The 21,297-nt window shown below is 39.4% G+C and overlaps 1 protein-coding gene across 1 annotated transcript in view; it reads right to left on the reverse strand.

Moving 5' to 3' along the window:
• The window catches only part of LOC141326054 (uncharacterized), a 264,874-nt gene that overhangs the window by 62,028 nt on the left and 181,549 nt on the right, over positions 1-21,297 (reverse strand). The window contains exons 5-6 of the mRNA XM_073834755.1: positions 4,124-4,548; positions 3,681-3,955 (exon numbers count right to left, since the gene is read on the reverse strand). Coding sequence (XP_073690856.1) covers positions 3,681-3,955; positions 4,124-4,548 — 700 coding nt within the window. The remainder of the gene's footprint in view (positions 1-3,680; positions 3,956-4,123; positions 4,549-21,297) is intronic.

A 21,297-nucleotide genomic window follows, 5' to 3' on the forward strand; every position in this document is an offset into this window, starting at 1 on the left:
TTCCAAACAAAGATGTTTTCTTAGATCTGTAGAACATGATGTGTAGGCCAGGACATCTCTGCAGCACAAAAATATATACCTGCATGCTTCAGTAGAAAACTGACAGGAGCGAGGATAGCAAACTTTCTTAATTAAAGATGAAGATAATTCTGTCCTGGCTGCCTCATGGAATGACGATGCAGTAACTCTTCCTGCTCTCTGATCAAACCACACTCTCGACTTTCTCTGCTCCCTGGTCTTTTCCTCAACTAACAAACACTCAAAAAAGAACTGAACTATCATACGAGCATGTAATTATCACAAAGAATGAAGCAAATCTTGATAAATTAGGTGATGTTTATATATTGGGGAATTTGCTACTTGCTGCTTAACAATACATTTTAATGACAGCCATTCTCATTTCTTACCTGCTCTGGTGTGAGATGCAGCTCCTCAAAGGTCTTAGCGCCCTCCTCCAGCAGTGCGGGCAAATCCATTTCAAGCCTGGTGTTTGCATAGAGACTGGTCAGAGGTGTTGGCAGATCCAATAGTACAGTCTTGGGCATGTATCTGAGGGAATGGCCTTCGATGACTGACAGGATTGCACTTTTCTTGGGCTCTGCCTCTTGGCCTTCACTCTGGTGGAGCTGTTCACAGAAGAACTTAAACTCATCAGCAGATGGTCTCACATACTGCAAATGATCTTGATCTGCAACTTGCTCTTGGTTAGCAAAGATGTTACACAACTCATCGTACTTTACTGTTTTTGTGTTTGGCTTTGTCCATGTGCATGGTTTTTCAGTGCATGTCTGTCCACCTCTCTTGTCAACAGCAGCCAAAACTGTGTACATCAGTGCCGCAGCATGGGAACAAACCTCTCCCAACCCTGCCATGCATGTGCAATGTGCCATCACCACTGTCCCTTCCTCCTGCACCACTATCCATGGACATGTTGCTTTTGTGTTTAGAGCCTGCGAATGATTTACCTGTTAAGCGAAAAATATAAACATTTTAATTTGCATTTAAATTCGCTTTTTGTTGCAATTTAACATAACACAACTGATAGAAACGCGCACTGATTCGTATTTTGTTTAGCCCTATTTTCATGAAAGATTCAAATTATTTGTATATAAAACCAGTCTATATGAAATGTCGTACCTAGTTATAAAACAAAAAAGACAACTGACATTAACTCTAACGTTAGTTAGCTGCGATCTAGAACTTGCTTGCTAGCACGACCACTATAGATTAACCATTACGTTACCAAAATAAGACAGTTGATAATTGTTGCTGACTCACTTACCTGTCCTGTGATCACGTATAGATTTTTTGTCTCCAGATACCATATCTTGCTGTCGTTCACCCATCCTGCAACAGCGTATTGATAGGCATCTGTACTCTTAAATGCCTTTAGGCTTTCTCCGGTATATGGTGAAGGATTATGTACAAGATATATATAAATGTCCGGAAAAGTAAGTTGTGGCAGATGCGTCGCAGATTTTAAGGGACAAAACACAGTTGGAGGTAGTAAATAAGGATCAAAGCCAATAACAGATGTTTTTTCCAAGTATCGTTTTTTTTCACTCTCATTTAAATGTGCTGTGTTTTTCGCCATTTCGGACACAAATATGGCGGCGCGCATAGCGGAAGTGACGTCTTTGGTACCCATGGATATCCTTGCTGGAGTTCAGGGCTGGACTGGGGTTAAAATTTGGCCATAGACAAATCCAGCCCACAAGTTCCCCCGAGTTTTGTTGGATTATAGGGCCTTTAATTGAAGTAAATAAATGAATGAATAAAACAGGACAGAATCAAATAATGATAGATACTGAATTCAAATGCAACAAATTAATAATGCATTTTTGTCACATAGAAATGCATGCAGTAAAGCATTGATTTTGAGCTAGAATGCGGGACATTTATTGCTAATAATTTCTGTAAAATATAAAACATAGCAAAACTATATGACTTACTTTTGTAGAACACAAAATATATTTTGCAGAATGTAATCAAACATATTTGTTGACCCGTGATTTCTACTCTATAGACAACATTTTTGAATTTCTCAAAGTATATCAACCTTTACGTTCCACAGAAGAAAGAAGTAGTTCATACAGAATTGAAATTACATGATGTTGAGTAAATGACAATTTTTATTTTTGGGTGAACTGTCCCTTTAAGAACTTTAATATTTGTAGTGAACACCTTGTTTATATAAGGCACTGATATTTATCCTTAATCAGGCTCTTATTGAATTAACATTTTACTCCAATTAAAATGAATTACAACTTAACATTTAAAAAGAAAGAAATTATTGCTTAAAATCCAGATATTAACTGACTAGTATTAGTAAGATATAGTCACAAGAAAACATTACAATGGTTATGTTTTTTTTAAATAATTCATAATAATAAACTATGAAATTTTTAATAAAAAAATGACAGTAATTATGTATTGGTGTTTATCACTTTACCTCATCATGCAGCTGTTTTCAGCAGCCCAGCAGATCTTACAGAACCTTTAATGTTCTCATATCACACAACTGCCTAACACAGTTCTGTGTTAAATCTGAATGCGTCAAGCCACTTGCGCTGTTTATCACTTTACATCGCGATGGAATTGTCAGCGCTGTGCGGGTGACTGATTCCGCCGCTTCACGCTTTCGGGCTATTTGCAGTTTCGAATGTCATTTAAAACAGCACCTAATATGGGGGAGGTCTGCCTCACATCGGCGATCGGCCCACTACTCCACCGACCCACCGGGAATGTCCCGGTTCTCCCCGATGGCCAGTACATCCCTGCTGGAGTGTGACGTGATTTGTGTCATGTGCAGGTGTGATGGATCGCGTACAAACCAATAGGGTTTCAGAATGTTATATGTTCGTACAACCAAATTCACTCTATGTGGATGGCGCGATTTATCTGGATAGGTTTTTTTTTTTGAACAATGACATGAATGAAAACAAGCCGAAAAGAAATAGGAGTAACGAGTCTATTTTTAAAATGTAAGGAGTAGAAAGTACAGATAATTGCGTGAAAATGTAAGGAGTAGAAGTAAAAAGTCGGCTGAAAAATATTTACTCCAGTAAAGTATAGATACCCAGAATTTCTACTTAAGTAAGGTAACGAAGTATTTGTACTTCGTTACTTGACACCTCTGAATGTCGGTTTGTAGAGTAATTTACAACAGCTTCAGATGTGGCTCATCCAATCAGAATCAAGGACCAAAACTGTTTTATACATTTTGGTTGAAACTCTTTCCACACTGAGGGGATCTGTCAGACTTCTCTATTGTGAATTTTAATGTGCCTGTTAAGATTTTCTTTTAGAGTGAAACTCTTTCCACACTGTTGGCAGATAAAAAGGCTCTCTCTATTGTGGATATTCATGTGCTTGTCAAGGTTTCCTTGTTTACTGAAACTCTTTCCACATTGATTGCATGTGTAAGACTTCTCTCCAGTGTGAATTTTCATGTGGTCTTTAAGGGTTCCTTTTTGAATGAAACTCTTTCCACACTGATGGCAGATGAAAGATTTCTCTCCTGCGTGAATTTTCATGTGGACTTTAAGGTTTGTATTTTGAGTGAAACTCTTTCCACACTGTTGGCAGACAAAAGATTTCTCTCCAGTGTGAATTCTCATGTGTATTTTAAGGTTTGCTTTTCGAGTGAAACTCTTTCCACACTGTTGACAGATGATTGCCTCTCTCCAGTGTGAATTTTCATGTGGTCTTTAAGGGTTCCTTTTTGAATGAAACTCTTTCCACACTGTTGGCAGATGAAAGGCTTCTCTCCAGTGTGAATTTTCATGTGGACTTTAAGGTTTGCTTTTTGAGTGAAACTCTTTCCACACTGTTGGCAGACGAAAGATTTCTCTCCTGTGTGAATTCTCATGTGGATTTTAAGGTTTGCTTTTCGAGTGAAACTCTTTCCACACTGTTGACAGATGAAACGCCTCTCTCCAGTGTGAATTTTCTTGTGGACTTTAAATTCTCCTTGTTCATTGAAACTCTTTCCACGCTGATGGCAGATGAAAGATTTCTCTTCTGTGTGAATTTTCATTTGGGCTTTAAGGGTTCCTTTTTGAATGAAACTCTTTCCACTCTGTTGGCAGATGAAAGATTTCTCTTTTGTGTGTATTTTCATGTGGTCTTTAAGGGTTCCTTTTTGAATGAAACTCTTTCCACACTGTTGGCAGATGAAAGATTTCTCTCCTGTGTGAATTTTCATGTGGACTTTAAGGTTTGTATTTTGAGTGAAACTCTTTCCACACTGTTGGCAGACAAAAGATTTCTCTCCAGTGTGAATTCTCATGTGTATTTTAAGGTTTGCTTTTCGAGTGAAACTCTTTCCACACTGATGACAGATGAAACGCCTCTCTCCAGTGTGAATTTTCTTGTGGACTTTAAATTCTCCTTGTTCATTGAAACTCTTTCCACACTGTTGGCAGAAGAAAGATTTCTCTCCTGTGTGAATTTTCATGTGGACTTTAAGGTTTTTATTTTGACTGAAACTCTTTCCACACTGTTGACAGATGAAACGCCTCTCTCCAGTTTGAATTTTCTTGTGGACTTTAAATTCTCGTTCATTGAAACTCTTTCCACGCTGAAAACAAGTGAAAAAACTCGTAGTTCTTGCCTTTTGAGCTCTTTTTTGTGTAAATGTATTTTCTGACTGTAAGGAACAAAATGATTTTTTTCCAGTTATGGAAACATGAAGATTCTCAAACTGATCTTTCTCTTCAGTTTCATTCAGTGTTTCTCTCTCCTCTTTCAGTGCTGTTGGGCCTAAGGTGGGAAAACAAAGAAATAAAAGTTAACCCCAGTTTAATGCCACAAAGCAGGTAACACCAAAACATGTAGATACTGTATGTAATGCATGTATGCTAGATCTTATATCATGGTGTCCAAACCTGATCATAGTTGGCTGGTGTCCTATAGAGTTTAAGCTGGCTGCTATACAATTTTTTCAATCTAATAAAAGATTAGGAAACCTAGATATTGTTAGATCCGCTGGCTGGTGATTAGCTCGAAGGAAAACTCGATAATCCAGAGGTGAATCCACAAATGTTTCTTTTAATGAAACAAAACGGGAATAACAAGGAACCAACAGAACTTAACTTTAAGACGACACAAAGAAACTCAGGATAAAACAACTTATATAGAGTGACTAATGACAAGGACAGGTGTAAACAATAATAAGGGACAAACCAACTTCAGCAAAACAACAGGGGGAGACAAAGGGAGAAACCAAAACAGAGCAGTGCAATAACAAGAAACACAAGGAGACATGTTACATTACACCAGGACCAGGGAGTTTTGGAGGCCATGGACGACTAGACAGTTCTAGATGCCATGGCGAATCAGGGGATTCAGGAGGCCATGGCCGAATAGATAGTTTGAGAGACCATGGCGGATCAGGGAGTTCAGGAAGCCACTTGGGCAGTGCCTGCTCTGGAGGCGCGGACACAAGAGAGCGCTCAGGAGGCGCGAGCACTGGAGGGCGCTCAGGGAGGCTAGTCGGAACCAGCGGAGATTCAGGAAGGCTGGGCGAAACCAGCAGAGGCTCAGGAAGACTGGGCGGATCCAGCGGAGGCTCTGGAAGACTGGGCAGAACCAGCGGAGGCCGGAAACTCAGGAACGGAGGCCATCTGGGCCGTGAACTCACGAACGGAGGCCATCTGGGCCGGGGACTCAGGAACGGAGACCGTCTCGGCCGGGGACTCAGGAACAGAGGCCGTCTCGACCGGGAACTCAGGAACGGAGGCCGTCTCGACCGGGAACTCAGGAACGGAGGCCGTCTCGACCGGGAACTCAGGAACGGAGGCCGTCTTGTGAGCCGACTCGGGATGCTCAGGCGAGAAGTGACTTGGTTCGGGCGAGACGTGACTTGGCCTTGAAGGGACTGTTGTGACTTGTAGTGATGGTGACGGAACAGCTGTGACATGACCTGACTTTGAGGGAACAGCTGTGACCCAACTTGACTCCGAGGGAACAGCTGTGACTTGACGTTGTGGGAACAGCTGTGACTTGACTTGACTTTGAGGGAACAGCTGGGACTTGACTTGACTTGAGGGAACAGCCGGGACTTGACTTGAGGGAACAGCCGGGACTTGACTTTGAGGGAACAGCTGTGACTTGAATTGACAAAGAAACAGCTGTGACTTGACTTGATGTTGGAGATACTGCTGTGACTTGACTTGACTCAGGAGGTGCTGCTGTGTCTTGACCAGACTTAGGATGTGAAATTGTGTCTTGGCCTGACTCAGGATGTGTGGTTGTCTCTTGACTTGGCTCTGGAAGTGAAGCTGTGTTCCGACTTGGCTCAGGAAGTGAAGCTGTGTCCTGACTTGGCTCAGGAAGCAAAGCTTTGTTCTGACTTGGCTCAGGAAGTGCTGCGGTGTCTTGACTTGTCTCTGAAGGAACAGCTGCAATGTGTCTTGACTGTACAGGAATAGCAGCTGTGACTTGATTTGACTGTGCAGGAATAGCAGCTGTGAAGGCGGCCATGATGCGTGAAGACTCTGGCATCGCCGCCTTTTTGCGTGCAGACTCGGGCGTTGCAGCCATCTTGCGTGCAGACTCGGGCGTTGCAGCCATCTTGCGTGCAGACTCGGGGGTTGCAGCCATCTTGCGTGCAGACTCGGGGGTTGCAGCCATCTTGCGTGCAGACACGAGCGTTGCAGTCAGTGGGCTTGCCTGCTGGGCGGCCGCCGGTAGTATTGGGCTGAGGAAGGCAACGGAGCTTTGCAAAATGTTGGGGTGTTCGGGGCGTGGCAGGTGGTCTGAGCGGTTGACGCGGCATGTGGAGATCCCTGGCTTGGGATGAGCTGGCGCGATGTGACGTGCCCCTGAGGGGACTGTACAAAGATCCGGACCATCGTTCTCATTCTCTATCTGTGCAATCTCGGAATTAGAGCCGTTTATACCAAGAACGATGTTGACCAGGTCAATAAAAGGGAAATCGTGAACAGAGAGATTACCACGGAGAATATCTTTGTCCAGCCCCAACAGAACCACGATGCCGATAGAGGCATCGGGCCAGCTCACCTGATGGTATAGCTCAGTAAAATCTTCCACATACCGCTCCAACTCCCGACCCCCCAGCCGCAAACTCCATAGCTGTTCCTCAGCTGTCATGTTTTGGTGTCGTCTTCTGTTAGTAGTGTTAATTTCGTCACCTATTTTTAATTTAGTCTTAGTCTTAGTCTTGTGCCAAATGTCCTTGTTAGTTTTAGTCATATTTAGTCATTCACATATCTTTTTTTGTTAGTCAAGTTTTAGTCGACTAAAAGTCTCGTCATTTTAGTCTAGTTTTAGTCAAAAGAAAACTCAAGGTATCTTAGTCAAGTTTTAGTCGACTAAAAGTCTTTTAATTTTAGTCTAGTTTTAGTCAAAAAAGAACTCAATATATTTTAGTCTAGGTTTAGTCAAAAAATTGTAGTCTTTTTTTAAAATAACATTATTACTGAGATTATTACCGATACACATTTCAGTAAAAAAAAAGTGTTTCACATATCTCAAACATTGGTTAAATGTCATAATTACCTGACAAAATACACTTGTTGAATGATTTTTGTTGAATGCAAATGTTAAACGTGTCTGGTTTTCAATTTCTGATTTAGGAGACACATTCACAAATGATTAACCCTTTCAGTGGTGAGTTTAAAATATTCTAGCGGACCCCTGAGAGTGAGTTTTTTTTTAAGAGACCGTTATTTTAGAACGTTCGTCCTTATTGTTTCCATGGCGACGCATCAAGCTTGTCACGTGACACAACACAGACACAATAACACTGTATGACAGATAGATCGCTTTTATTTCGTTTTTCCTTTTTTATCCAGAATACTCACACACTTGCTTACCATGCCATGAACTATCTAATATTCCGATTCACAAATATGTGTGAATTAGTATGTTTCGTCGTTTAAAACCCTATATAAATGATCTGGATCGTAATCTGTAATGTGAGATGGGCGCGGCCATGTTTGTTCGCGCTGCTGTTCAGAGTCCTGTCAGCCGTATTTACAGCACATATACATTCATCCGTTTCTCCCGAAATACATGCAAGTAAGTGGCTGGTGAACTAGAAGAGGAATAGAGTGAACTTTTTAGTTACTAAGCCTATGTGTATGTGATATGAATAAAACACATCGGCAAATTATATTTGAATAGATTGTTATTTGCTGCTTCCATAGACCTATGTGTGTATTTTACAAACTCTAAATGTCTCCTTTTACTACTACTTATGTGTATTTAAATGTCTGAAACCTAAAATAAGCGTTATGTGGTTAAAAACACTGCATAGTTGTGATTATATGACAAGAGCAGAGCTCGTCCGTCTCTGGCTCAGCGCCAGCCAGCGCGCCAAAGCGCAGTTTGAATATTTTAAAGCCGTAACAGCTGATGAAAAAGCAGAGACGATTGTAGACGAAAATGAAGAGAGATTTTATCTTAGTTTTTACTTTATGCAAAACATTTTCGTCTCGTCTTTTTTCGTCAACAATAATGCATGTTAATTTAGTCTTAGTCAGCGTTTCTGGACAGTGGTGCAGTCTTGTCATCGTCTCGTCTTAGTCTTGAAAAAAAAAGGTCGTTGACGAACATATTTCGTCTCGTATCGTCTGACGAAATTAACACTATCTGTTAGATACGCTGGCTGGTGATTAGCTCGAAGGAAAACTCGATAATCCAGAGGTGAATCCACAAACGTTTTTTTAATGAAACAAAACCGGGAATAACAAGGAACCAACAGAACTGAACTTTAAGACGACACAAAGAAACTCAGGATGAAACAACTTATATAGAGTGACTAATGACAAGAACAGGTGTAAACAATAATCAGGGACAAACCAACTTCAGCAAAACAACAGGGGGAGACAAAGGGAGAAACCAAAACAGAGCAGTGCAATAACAAGAAACACAAGGAGACATGTTACAGATATAGACTGATCTCAACTATGACGTACCATTTTTTCTTCTAGGGGATCAAATGCAACAGATATAAGAAAGGCAAGGAAAATGGACAAACTCCCCACTCAACCATCAGATGAACAATTCATCACACAATAATTCTTTTTGAGGTTTTATTAAGGGGGCAATGATGTTAGCCAATCATAAAAAAGGGCTGTTAAAGTGAGTCCCGACCACATTCCTAGAGCCCCCCCAACACTGCATGTATCTCTAATTAAATGATTAATTACCTGGTTCAAGTGTGTTTGATCAGGGTCAGAGCTAAACTTTGAAGGATGGTAAATCCTTAAGAACAGGTTTGTGCACCCCTGCACTAAAATGGGGGTGTGAGACAAAAGAGAGATGCAAAATGTGAAGTCTTTGGGGGCCTCCAGGAAAGTGGTTGGGAACCACTGGTCTGTTACACTGACCTTTTAAATGGAAAATGCCCCATAACTTACTGTAAAAAAAACAAAAACAAAAAACATCACATCAGAACATATCCTTTAAAAGAAAACAGGCAATATTTTTACACCAATTGACCTCATGCATGGAGCGTTCTTTAGAACTTCCGCATAAAGATAAGCAGCTCGTAAACTTCCTCTGAAGCTCATTTTATATGTGCTATATATTAGGTGGACACTCTTGAGACTCATCGACTGCCTTGTTCTTATCAGAAACTGAGAAAAATTATAATTGCAACATTATAAACAATGTTAGTGGCATGAAAATTCCGTTTCATATTATTTAACAACATTTCATTTAAATGCGGAGCCTGGCAATCCTGTACTCTCCGTATCTGCATAGTTATACATTTAAATGTTGACAGCTTACACTATCATAAAGTGTTTAAGCTAACATTAGCTAGCTAGCGAAGGACATCCTAATCGTATTCTTAATAATCACTAACTTGCCTTCATATTAATGAACACATTTTTTAAATCTTGCAATATATTAAAGCCTTTATTATTTTCAAACTCTATAGCTACGAAATAAAATTTACTTCAAGGATTCACTTTTCATTCATAAAAAGGTCATCGGAAAAAATGACTTTTGGAAAACAACGTCTTTTTAAGGCTAAGGTAATATGGAATTACCCATATAACCAATCGATGGCAGCAGAGGATGAATTATTTTGCAGCTGCCTTTTAAACTCCCTATAGTTTTCAAGACGTCTTACTTTTCGATTTGTTATAAAATTGCTAGTATAATAAATTGTAGTACTTTTACCTCCGCCCTTAACTATAATAAGAAAGTCATTAAGCTCAGACACAAACAGCCTATAAGGGTGAATCATTTAAATACTTATATATAGTTCACCACAAATAAGTTAAATATTGATGGTATAATAATTAAATAATGCACTCAATGTGAATGGATATGACTTTGAAATATTTTATATAATTTACATATTTTAAGTTTTATCTTAAACTGTAAAATCTATTAAATAGCCTATATTTAACCAACACAAACGTGTTACTGCTGTAGTTTTGTTACTCTGAATTTAGTCTGAATAATTTAAGCTCTTTTTTTTTTTTTTTTTACATCAGCTTGTCAGATGTTTGGTCCATATTACCGTCAATCATAGCTATCACTCGCGCATTTTTAGCTGATTTACTCACATATTTTTTTTAAACTGGCATTTGTCATTCTTGAATCGTATACATGGACGTTTGGTCCTCTTAGACAAACAACACTTTTCTTCTATTGTGAAAGTATTATGTAGAGAAAACGAACAATGTACGCTCATATTACAGCACAGTACAGTTGACTGGAATTGACTTAGCTGGCTTGTCTAAACAAGGAAGTAATTCGTGCATATGGTCAATTTAATGTGAAGTGAGATGTGCTGAAGTATGGTGAATTTGTGCTCTACATTTAATCCATCCAAGTGTGCGCGCACACACATGTTGGGTTTACATGTGTCATTGGGACATTCCATAGGTGTAATGGTTTTCATACTGTACAAACCGTATTTAATATGGCCCTACACCTACCCTACACCTAAACCTAGCCCTCACAGGAGATTGTGCACACTTTTACTTCTTAAAAAAAACTCATTGTGCATGATTTATAAGCCTGTTTCCTTATGGGGACCTAAGAAATGCTCCCACAAGGTCAAAATTTACTGGTTTTACTATCCTTGTGGGGACATTTGGTCCCCATAACGTGATGAATACCAGGTACACACACACACACACACACACACACACACACACACACACACACACACACACACACACACACACACACACACACACACACACACAGCGTGAACACACCCGGAGCACTGATTCTCTCCCACACAGATATTTAACTTTATCATCACTTTAAACATAAATAGGAAATGCAATGCAAATATTTTTTTTTATAAAAACCATAGACTACGTACAACTGTACTTTTTGTTTTGTGCCCAAGATTTAATGATGTTGTTTTAAAATATATAAAAAAATTACAAATCTAAAATGAGTCTTTAAGGAACTAAATTAAAAATGAAATAATAGAAAACAGCCTACATTTTAACTGGGAAGAGGAAAAGACATTTACTCATTTGAGCTAGTGATTAAGACTGTATTAGTCAACTTACAATTTGTTTTCATTTACTGCTATGATAAAAATAACTTACATTTAGGATTATAATTGTACATGTGTTACATTTTATGTCCAAACACAAATATTTTAGCTAAATGTCTACTTTCCCCAGAATTATTGAGCTACTACTATATTGTGCTCAGTCTGTTTAGCGTGCAGCAGTTTACTAGTGTACTACTCGTTTACTTGTGTAAACCTCGTCCACTCCTTACAGTAAGCTTGATATGTTTTCATGACTTTCTAACATTTACAGATGTAGAATATGCCCTGAGGAAAACACAACATCTCATATCTATTAAACAATACAAATATATACATAACCAACATTAAGTACTGCTTAAAAACAAGTGTGCACATCAAACTGCCTTCACTCACTGAACCAGGATCACATTAGTGAGATTGTGTGACCTTAAATGGTCATTTATGGAACAACTTTAACCCAGATTGATTTGTTATTTTATCTCAAGTCAGGTTTTGGACATTAATCCCAGCTTCTCTTAGAGTCTTTTTGAAACAGACCCCAGAGCTTGACATAACATGACATAAATTGAGTTAAGGTTAGGAGACACTGCCAACTAAACCATAAGGGCAGTCATGATTGGAGCTCCAGGGAGAAGCTTGCATACAGAAGCATAATACACCTGGTATGGTTGCCTCACGAAGCTCCATGGAGCAGAGGACTTCATTCTCAGAGATAAGACGTGGACCCAGATGTTTTATTTGGGAGCGGCGTGCTAATTGGAGATCCTCTAGAGCAGGGGGGTGAAACATCTGTCCTGGAGAGCCACAGACCTGCAGAGTTTTGCTTGAACCCTTAATCAAACACACCTGAACAACATAATCAAGATCTGAAGGGTTACTAGAAAGCTACAGGCAGGTGAGTTTTAATTAGGGTTGGAGCGGAAATCTGCAGGACGGTGGCTCTCCAGGACCGGAGTTCGTCCTCCCTGCTCTAGAGAGAAGGGAGCACTGCCAAGCTCAAAGACAGGAGCAGCCTTTCCTTTATCGTGTGGATCAGTATCTTGTGTCAGTTTCATTGTTTTTTCGAGAAAATAATGCGTTGTCTTAACAGTAACTTCCAAAAGCCCTAGAGAAACGAAGTTAGAACACCTTAAAACATGTTAGCGCTCTTTGGCTTTGTTTTGAAACGCTCTAATTAAGTTATGGTACTACGGTAGCATTCAATAAAGTTTGCCGCTTTCAAGTTACTATGTTGCTTGTCTAACGTTACTGTCATAACTCTGTCATTGAAGCACTTCTGACACAAGCTATACCTGAATAAAATATATTGTCGAGTAGTTGTTTTTAATCAAGCAGACATTAAGCTCAAGGTAATTGTATAACGCAAAAGATGCATTAGACAAAAGAATTAGATAGCAATGTACTTTACTTAGCTTGCTAGCCGCCTATAGCATAAATATATGATACCAATCTGCACCATATAAAGCACTGTAAACAAGCAAAGACTAGGTAAATTGCCAGCAAAAAGTTTTTATTTTCATGATTAATTTTCATTCAACAGTCTAGGGCTACCTAACGTTAGTCGACACGAATGCCGTGACAGCATAGCATGTAACATGATCACATAAAATCAGCACACTTCACAATTAAAGCCATCTCCTACCTTTTCTTGTAACCAAATAAAATCCATGGCAATGAATGTCATCAGAGATGTTTAATCCACAAGAACTCTGAGGCATTATTCCTGTCTGCTGGCGTTCACATCAATCAAGACTCCTTTAAGCTAGGCTATTTATGTGAATGAATCTGTGGCTCTGAACAAATCGTGAGTCAATGATTCATTTAGCCATTCATAAATACAGCGATTTGCTGTGTTAAATTCATTGTGAATTGAATTGTATAATTCACTGTGACCTATCTGCAGTCGACCTGTTAGTTAATGCTCACCAAATAAAAATACTCTTTACCACAAAGTATTGTTTCATGTCTAATGTATTAATAACGGCACCAGAATGCAACCAAAAAACAGCATAGCAATAAGTAGATTGCTATAAGTAATTATCAGTCATCCAAAATAAATGCCATGATCTCTATAGATTTTATACAGTTTTACTAATGATTTTGTAAATGGTGATCAGCAACTGAATACCGATAGTGTGGAAGTTACTGCTCTTTGCCTTGGGACGACGTCTCACTTTTTGCATACAATTCAAAGGCAGAGGACAGTAACTTAAAAATAGGGGCCAACGGTCAAATTTGAGCTCAAGATTTTTTTATGAAGATAAATTGCATTATTAAAACATCTAATTGCCAGATTTACAGTGTCCTAGCTATAATTAATTTGGCTGGACAACAAAAAATCTTTAAAGTCATTTTTCTCAGTTCCACACTCTAGTGAGTTAAGGTCTTTTGCCTTTGTAGGGCAGCGTTAACTCACACCAGTTCTGTTGTGGATTTTGTTGGATATTATTTATTTGTTGTAAAATCGGACAATATTGTGTTTAAAATGTAGGCTACATTTAAAATGTAAATTGTTCACTTAATATTACCTTTTTGTTTAACTTAGAAAAATCAACATTTGAAACTATTTGTTTCTGTATTGAAGAGTTTCTTAAATCAATCTCTATGTACAGTCTGTCAACATTTGTTCTTCATGCTATTAAGTGCTACAAATGTACTTTAAAGACACAATGAACAGCAGCATGATTTACTAAAGCACACTCTGGGGGCATTCAATCCCCGGTGGCCATCGCCAGGGCAAAGTACCTCGACGAACTATACAGCCAACTGGACACGCCGGAGGGAGTAAATAAGATCTATCGCCTAGCCAACTCTCGCCACCAGTCGACGCAACCGACCGGCCACATGGTGTACATCAAAGACGCCAATAACCAGCTCCTTCGAGATCCAACAGCCATCCTCCTACGCTGGCGTGACTACTTTTCAAAAATCACAAATGAAGAATTTCCGCACCCGCCGATACCAAGCCCTGAGCCCGTCATGGGACCGGTCCCGTCGATCACTGTAGCCGAAGTGCTCAAGGCTGTCAAGAAAATGAAGAATGGCAAAACGACGGGACCGGACGACATCCCGGCTGAAGTCTGGAAGCTGATGGGATGGCGAGGCGCCGAGATACTCGCGGCACTCTTTAATCGAATAGTCGACGATAATAAGGTCCCCTTAGACTGGACGGCTAGTGTTACCATGCCAATCTGGAAAGGCAAAGGTGATGTTAGCAAGTGCACCAACTATCGACCCATTCGACTCCTGTGTCTTACGATGAAGATCTTCGAACGCATCTTGGACAGCCGACTCCGTTGTATTATTAACATCACTCCCAACCAGTGTGGATTCGTGAGAGGGTGTGGAATAGGGCTGCAACGATTAATCGAACGATGTTGTGAGGCGCGTTTAGTCAATGAAGCCGGTACTTTGATTAGTAGTAAATCCCCATCACGTGCGTTCAGCTGGAGCAGCAGTTAATACACACAGCCTTAAATCACTGACAAGCCACGCCAAATCGCGCTGAAAATCGAATTCGATTTTGAGCGCGATTTGGCGTGGCTTGTCAGTGATTTACGCTAGGGTGTTTGAATTGCCGCTCCAGCTGAACGCACGTGATGGGGATTTACTACTAATCAAAGTACCGGCTTCATTGACTAAACGCGCCTCACAACATCGTTCGATTAATCGTGCAGCCCTAGTGTGGAACAACAGACGCTATCCATGCTGTTCGCCTACTCATGGAGAAGCATAGGGAGAAGAACAAGAAAGTGCACATGGCATTCCTCGACTTGGAGAAAGCTTTCGACCGAGTGCCCCATGACCTTATCTGGAGCGCCCTCCGCTCGCATCGTGTCCCAGAAACCTATGTGAGATGGGTCCAACTCCTGTATGGGAGGGTCACCAGCGCTGTCCACTGTCCTGCGGGAACCTCGCCAACTTTCGCAATCAACGTGGGAGTACACCAGGGTTCGGCCCTATCGCCGTTCTTGTTCATTTTGTGCATGGACGTAATTACAGGAGACATCCAGACACCCCATCCGTGGACACTCCTTTATGCCGACGATGTGTTCCTCACCAGTGAAGAGCGCCCAGCTCTCGAGAACCAAGTACAACAATGGAAAGAGAGGCTAGACGAGAATGGGTTGAGGCTTAACCTTGTGAAAACAGAATATATGGAGGGCGGCCTGCAATCCGACGGCACCATTAGCGTCGATGGACAAGACCTCAGGAAAGTGGAGCAGTTCAAGTATCTCGGTTCCACCCTCTCGGCAGACGGTGACATCCTCCCGGACGTCCGAGCCCGGATCAATGTGGCCTGGCTCAAGTGGCGCCAAGTGACGGGTGTTCTCTGCGATCGACGAATGCCCAACCGTCTTAAGGCAAAAATCTACAAAACCGTCGTTCGACCAGTGGCACTATATGGCTCGGAGTGCTGGCCTGCATCCTCAAAACACCAGCAAGCCCTTCACGTCATGGAGATGCGCATGCTTAGATGGACGCTCGGCCTGACCTGACTGGACCATGTCAGGAACAAGGATGTCAGGATGGTCCTGAATGTGGGACCGATTACTGAGAAGATGAGAGATGTGCGCCTTCGATGGTATGGCCACGTTGTGCGCAGCAAGGAGGAGTCGGTGGCCAAAAGAGCAATGTGTCTCAGTCCAAGTGGGCGACGGCCGCGAGGGCGACCAAAGAAGCGATGGATGGACCGAATCAAGGAAGATATGAAAGCAGCCAATGTCGACCCCGAGGATGCTTTTGATCGGAACAAATGGAGAGAGGCTTGCCGCACAGCGAACCCTGCACTTACGCGGGACGAACGCTAGGAAAGAAGAAGAAGAAGAAGAAGAAGACTCTGGGGGCATTCAATCATACGTACACTGCTGGTGTAAATACAGTCAGTTTTCACCGCAAAATTGGGGTGACTTAAAGCTGTAGTCTACGATGTTGAAAATCAGTCGAGAAAGCCTGAATTTTTAAAAAACTCATCCCGCCCCTCCACACGCACACCCCTCCCCTCTGTGCTACCTGATCCCTCCCACCGGGAAACGACCTGAACAACGTCACTCAGTCAAGCAGGAGTAAACATGGAACAGAGATGTACCATGTGCGATGTCGGATTGCTTAGTCGCTTCAATCTAATGACCTCGCTAATGACACATCATATGTAAAGTTAACTTTCGACACTTGAACATAGTTGCTTCATCAACAATGCAATGTCACCATTGTCCTAACAAAATAGCTCAGAGGCACACGTTTGAGTTCACGCACATGCAAGATTAGCAACACAAGCAATGTTCTATCTATCGGCTCGAACAGAAAACCGCTGACGTTAGGCATACTGAAATAGTCAAGCACTTCAAGAAATATAATTACTTTGACCCGCGATAGGCGATGCTGAACGGCTAACATTCCAATGCAGACCGGTAGCATGATCATGTTTTCAGACTGATAAAAAGCTATTTATGTAATACACCACACCATAAAAGTATAAATAAATGCTTAAGTTACCTGCTAAACAAAAAGTCAGCCATGTCAGCGTCGGTTTTAAGTCCAAGGTTTCTCTGAAGCTTCCACCAACGGGCAATGGTGGACCCTATATTGATTCGGCTTTGAGTCCGGCGTTTTTCACATTTTTTATTTTTTTAAATCTCTGCTCTTTCCTCAATTGACTTTCTCTTTCTTCCAACCTTGACGTTTGGGGCGAGCAGGGGCCGCTTGCTGCTGTCTGTTTGTTGGTTTTTCTCCATTGCTGAGTTGATGCTGCCTAATTTCGCGCGAAATTTCATGTCGCAGGAGGGGGCGGGGTGGAGACGCGAGTGGAGCAGGGGATTGGATGAGAGCAGTTAACCAATGTAAGCTGTCCGGCCGGACAGCTTACATTGGTCAATTTCTCTGCGGGTGTACACCCAATAGAGTGAATGGATTTTTTTCATTCTTTTTTCTCTTTATATTATTAGGATTGTACTGTAGAACCATAACCAGCATCTAAACGAGGTTATTAATAATGAACAATCTTTGAAATTGTAGACCATAGCTTTAATGGCATTTGACCATTTAACATTTAACTGTTTTTATACTAAAAGTGGCATTTTGCTTGTTAGAAATACTTACTTTAATGTTACTTTACGTTAAGGTAGAAATAAACAAATTCCAAAGCTCAGCATTTTGTTCACGTACCCCTCCATCAGTTTGAGAACCACTGGTTTAAACTGTTCTCATGGTAAAATACAGTACCTTCTTTATAGGTATGCCCTGCTGCTAAAATCTGATGCCTCCTGAACAGCGGTCACCAATTTATTCACTTGATTATATTGACATTATTTGTATTATTTTCTTTATTTCCTCTCTTTATCTATTTATTTGATATATTTTATTCTATCTTCTTTCCCCTTTCCCCCTCCTTTTTAACAAGACACCTCACATTACTAAATCTAAATTTAACCTGAATGTTTGTGTTTTTGTTTTGGCTTCATTTCTTATTGTCAGACTTGCTTTATATTACAGCACTGTTTTGTACTGTTTTTCTGTATGTCCAACATTGTCTTGTTCTAAAAATAACAACAAAAAATATTTAGGTAAATTCAATTATCTTATTACAAGAACTGCATGTAAAAGTAAAATCCATTCCATTCCCGCAGTAAGATGAATTTAAAGTTTTCTGACATTTCAGTGTGGACTGAGAATATTTTAAAACTAAAAGGCTGTTTTCAGTTGTGGATTCATTTAGATGTTACCTGTCTGTTTTATTTGCTTACCGAATACTTTAAATGAACAAATGTAGACAGCATGCAGTATCCAAATATGATTACTCACATTTCAAGGTTTGCTTTTGCGCAAAATAACAAAATGAGTAGTTTTCTTGCTTTTGTATGATTAGCCAAAGTGCTTCAAATAAATGGTTTTAATATTAAAAGCAAATATTGGGTTTATACATATACACACATTGTTTAGGGTAATTCCATTTTATTTTACTGTTACAATCTTAATGCATGACGTCATAACAAATGCACACTGTGAAAGCAAGATATTCAGTGTTAGTATTTGTCATGTGATCTAAACACTTCTGTTGAATGTCTCCACATTACATTATTCATAAATACAACTCAGTTCAGCTTTGAGAATAAAAACCTACCTGTTTGATCCTCAGTCTCTTCATGTTTGACTCTGAATGCCTCTTCAATCTTAATGTCTTCAATCTCCTCTTCAATAAACACCATATTTGTTTGTTCCTCAGTATCTTCATATTTGACTCTGAATGTTTCTTCAATCTTCATGTCTTCACTCTCCACTTTAATAAACACCATCTTTATAATAGTGTGTCACATGGATCTCAGTTGATTCTCCTGGAATTTTTCTGTGCGTTTGAACACTTTGTCCTGTTTAAGATGAGAAAAATTAATAAAAAGAAAAATGCATGCAAACTAAATCTCTGTGTGTCTCAATCAGCTCCTAGTTCAGTAATCAGTGCACTAATAAGACAGAGGTTAGAGACTTGATATATACATATTACACAAAACGTTCATATTTAGGCAGACAATTTTTTATTTACATTTGGTATTCGATTATTTATCATATCTATTACACTTTAATGAAATCATTCTCGGTTGTCTTTCACTCGTTTGTGTTTGTTGTCGTTTGTAGTCCGCGTGCCGCTGAATCGAATCACTGAATCATTTCACAAAAGATTTGATTCAAATGATTCGGATTCTCAGTTTCTCTCATCACTTCTTATCATCACACGATTGATTCACGATAGAGAGAGAGAAATGAGACGCACATTATCTGTTAATGAAGGCAAAGTTTGTCACAGTGATAGTTAATGGACTTAAATGATCTGAATAGACAAACACTCAAATTCATGTCAGGTATTTAATTTTTAATATTACATTTAGTATATTACGTTAATCATTAAAATGGCTATTGTCAACAACAACAAAACATTTGTAATTGTTTGTCAAAGTTGTCGTTACACATGTTTGTGTTTCTTCTCGTTGTACTGACACTGTTTTGAGCAGCAGGTCTCTCAGCGAAACAGTGAATCATTTTGTGAATCAACCGACTCAATTGACTCGGAGTTTGTTGTTCGTGTTTATGATCTAAATCCCTACAGAGAGAGAAATCAGACTGATCTGTGGATGCGCTTTACTCACAAAATAACGGTCATTATTAGATTAAATATTAGCATGTTGCATTCAATAATTATTACGTTTACATCGCTTGTAAGCGACATAAAATAGACGGAACGATTTGTATGAATTTAAACACTTTAAACGATTAAGACTACAAACCTTTCCTCAGCTGAAACACTGATGCAGGAGCGCTGCAGCCTTATGACGTCACACACCAGATCAAAATAAAAGTCCTGTTCACGCGCTTCTGTGTCTACAATCCGAGAAGTGCATATTTATTTACAAAAAGGAAACATTTTCGAATAATAAAACATGACAACAGTATTCAGAGTTTTTTTTCTTGGTGAAATACATATTAAAATGTATATTAAAAATGAGAAAATATATTATTTTACCAAAAAATTTCTAATTGTATTATTTATAATTTTATTTATGTATGTGTTCCCATATGTATTACACCTATCATTAATATATTTATGACATTATTTTCCACAAGTTTTTCTTTCCAGGTTTATTGATCAGTTGCTTAATTTCATATTTGTTTATGCATTATGTCGACATTTATTTATCTCCAGATATGACATTTATTTATTAAGACCTTTCTTTGTCAGCAAGGGAGAAGCTCTGAGGCCAGTAGCACCTTGCGGTGTGACCGGCTGTGACGGTGGGTGTGTAGTTGCAAATTAGTTGAGTAAATAATGTAAGATTTATATTTTGATTCTTAAAAAAAGTATTGTCTGCATGGTTTATTTTTCTATGTATTGTTTTCTGGTGGCAGTCGTTAAAAGATCATAATCTGTGATCTAAGAACTAAATATTTAAAAGATTTGAAAGAACTGTGACATCAATGAGGAAATAGACTCTTTACAAAACCTCCAAATGCTTTGAATTTGCATTGTGATTGAGATGATTATTCATCTTTGTTCCTTGAAATGGCTTTATTGGTAAAGAAAACGATGACAAAAAGAGAATAAGGCATATGGATGAGAGAAAGTAATGGGTTTGAAAAGCTAATTTGCTCATAGACGTAACACGGGTCACGTGCTCGATTCATATGCCTTGAAATGCACAAAATTAACATTTATTTGCAGAAATTATGTTAATTTAATCCAAGTGTAACACAATCTACATTTTTGCAAATATTTAATTTGTCATTTTATTAAATTGCGAAGAAAAATGAAACAAAAGCACGCACATCAGTCTCAAAAGGGTGCTCGACCAAAAAGCAACAAGTAAAAAATAGAATATAAAGTCGGCAACACCTAAGCTCCAAAAGTATCAAAAATATTTATTATTAAAACAACTTTCGCATAGCGTGTGTTACGTTTCGAGCACGCAGGCTTTTCATCAGACAAATTGACTACTCATGTGCATCCCTTTATATCTCCAGGTGATCATAATTACGTCAAAACACCATGTGACTAACAAATAAATCGACTACAATAAATTTACATGCAAAGATATATAAAGCTATGCAAAATACAACAATTAATGTACACTTCAATAAACACTTTTCTTCATTTTATACCTGCAAGTATACATCCGAATAATAACATTAATCACACCAAAACCTTTTGATATATTCAATACATAAAAAAAACATCTGTATTACCATAACACTTCAGAGAAATGGGCGAATATCAAAATCTTCATTAAGTCCTCTAGGAGACAACGTAT

This window comes from Garra rufa, chromosome 2 (assembly GCF_049309525.1).
Source record: "Garra rufa chromosome 2, GarRuf1.0, whole genome shotgun sequence".
Taxonomy (NCBI): domain Eukaryota; kingdom Metazoa; phylum Chordata; class Actinopteri; order Cypriniformes; family Cyprinidae; genus Garra; species Garra rufa.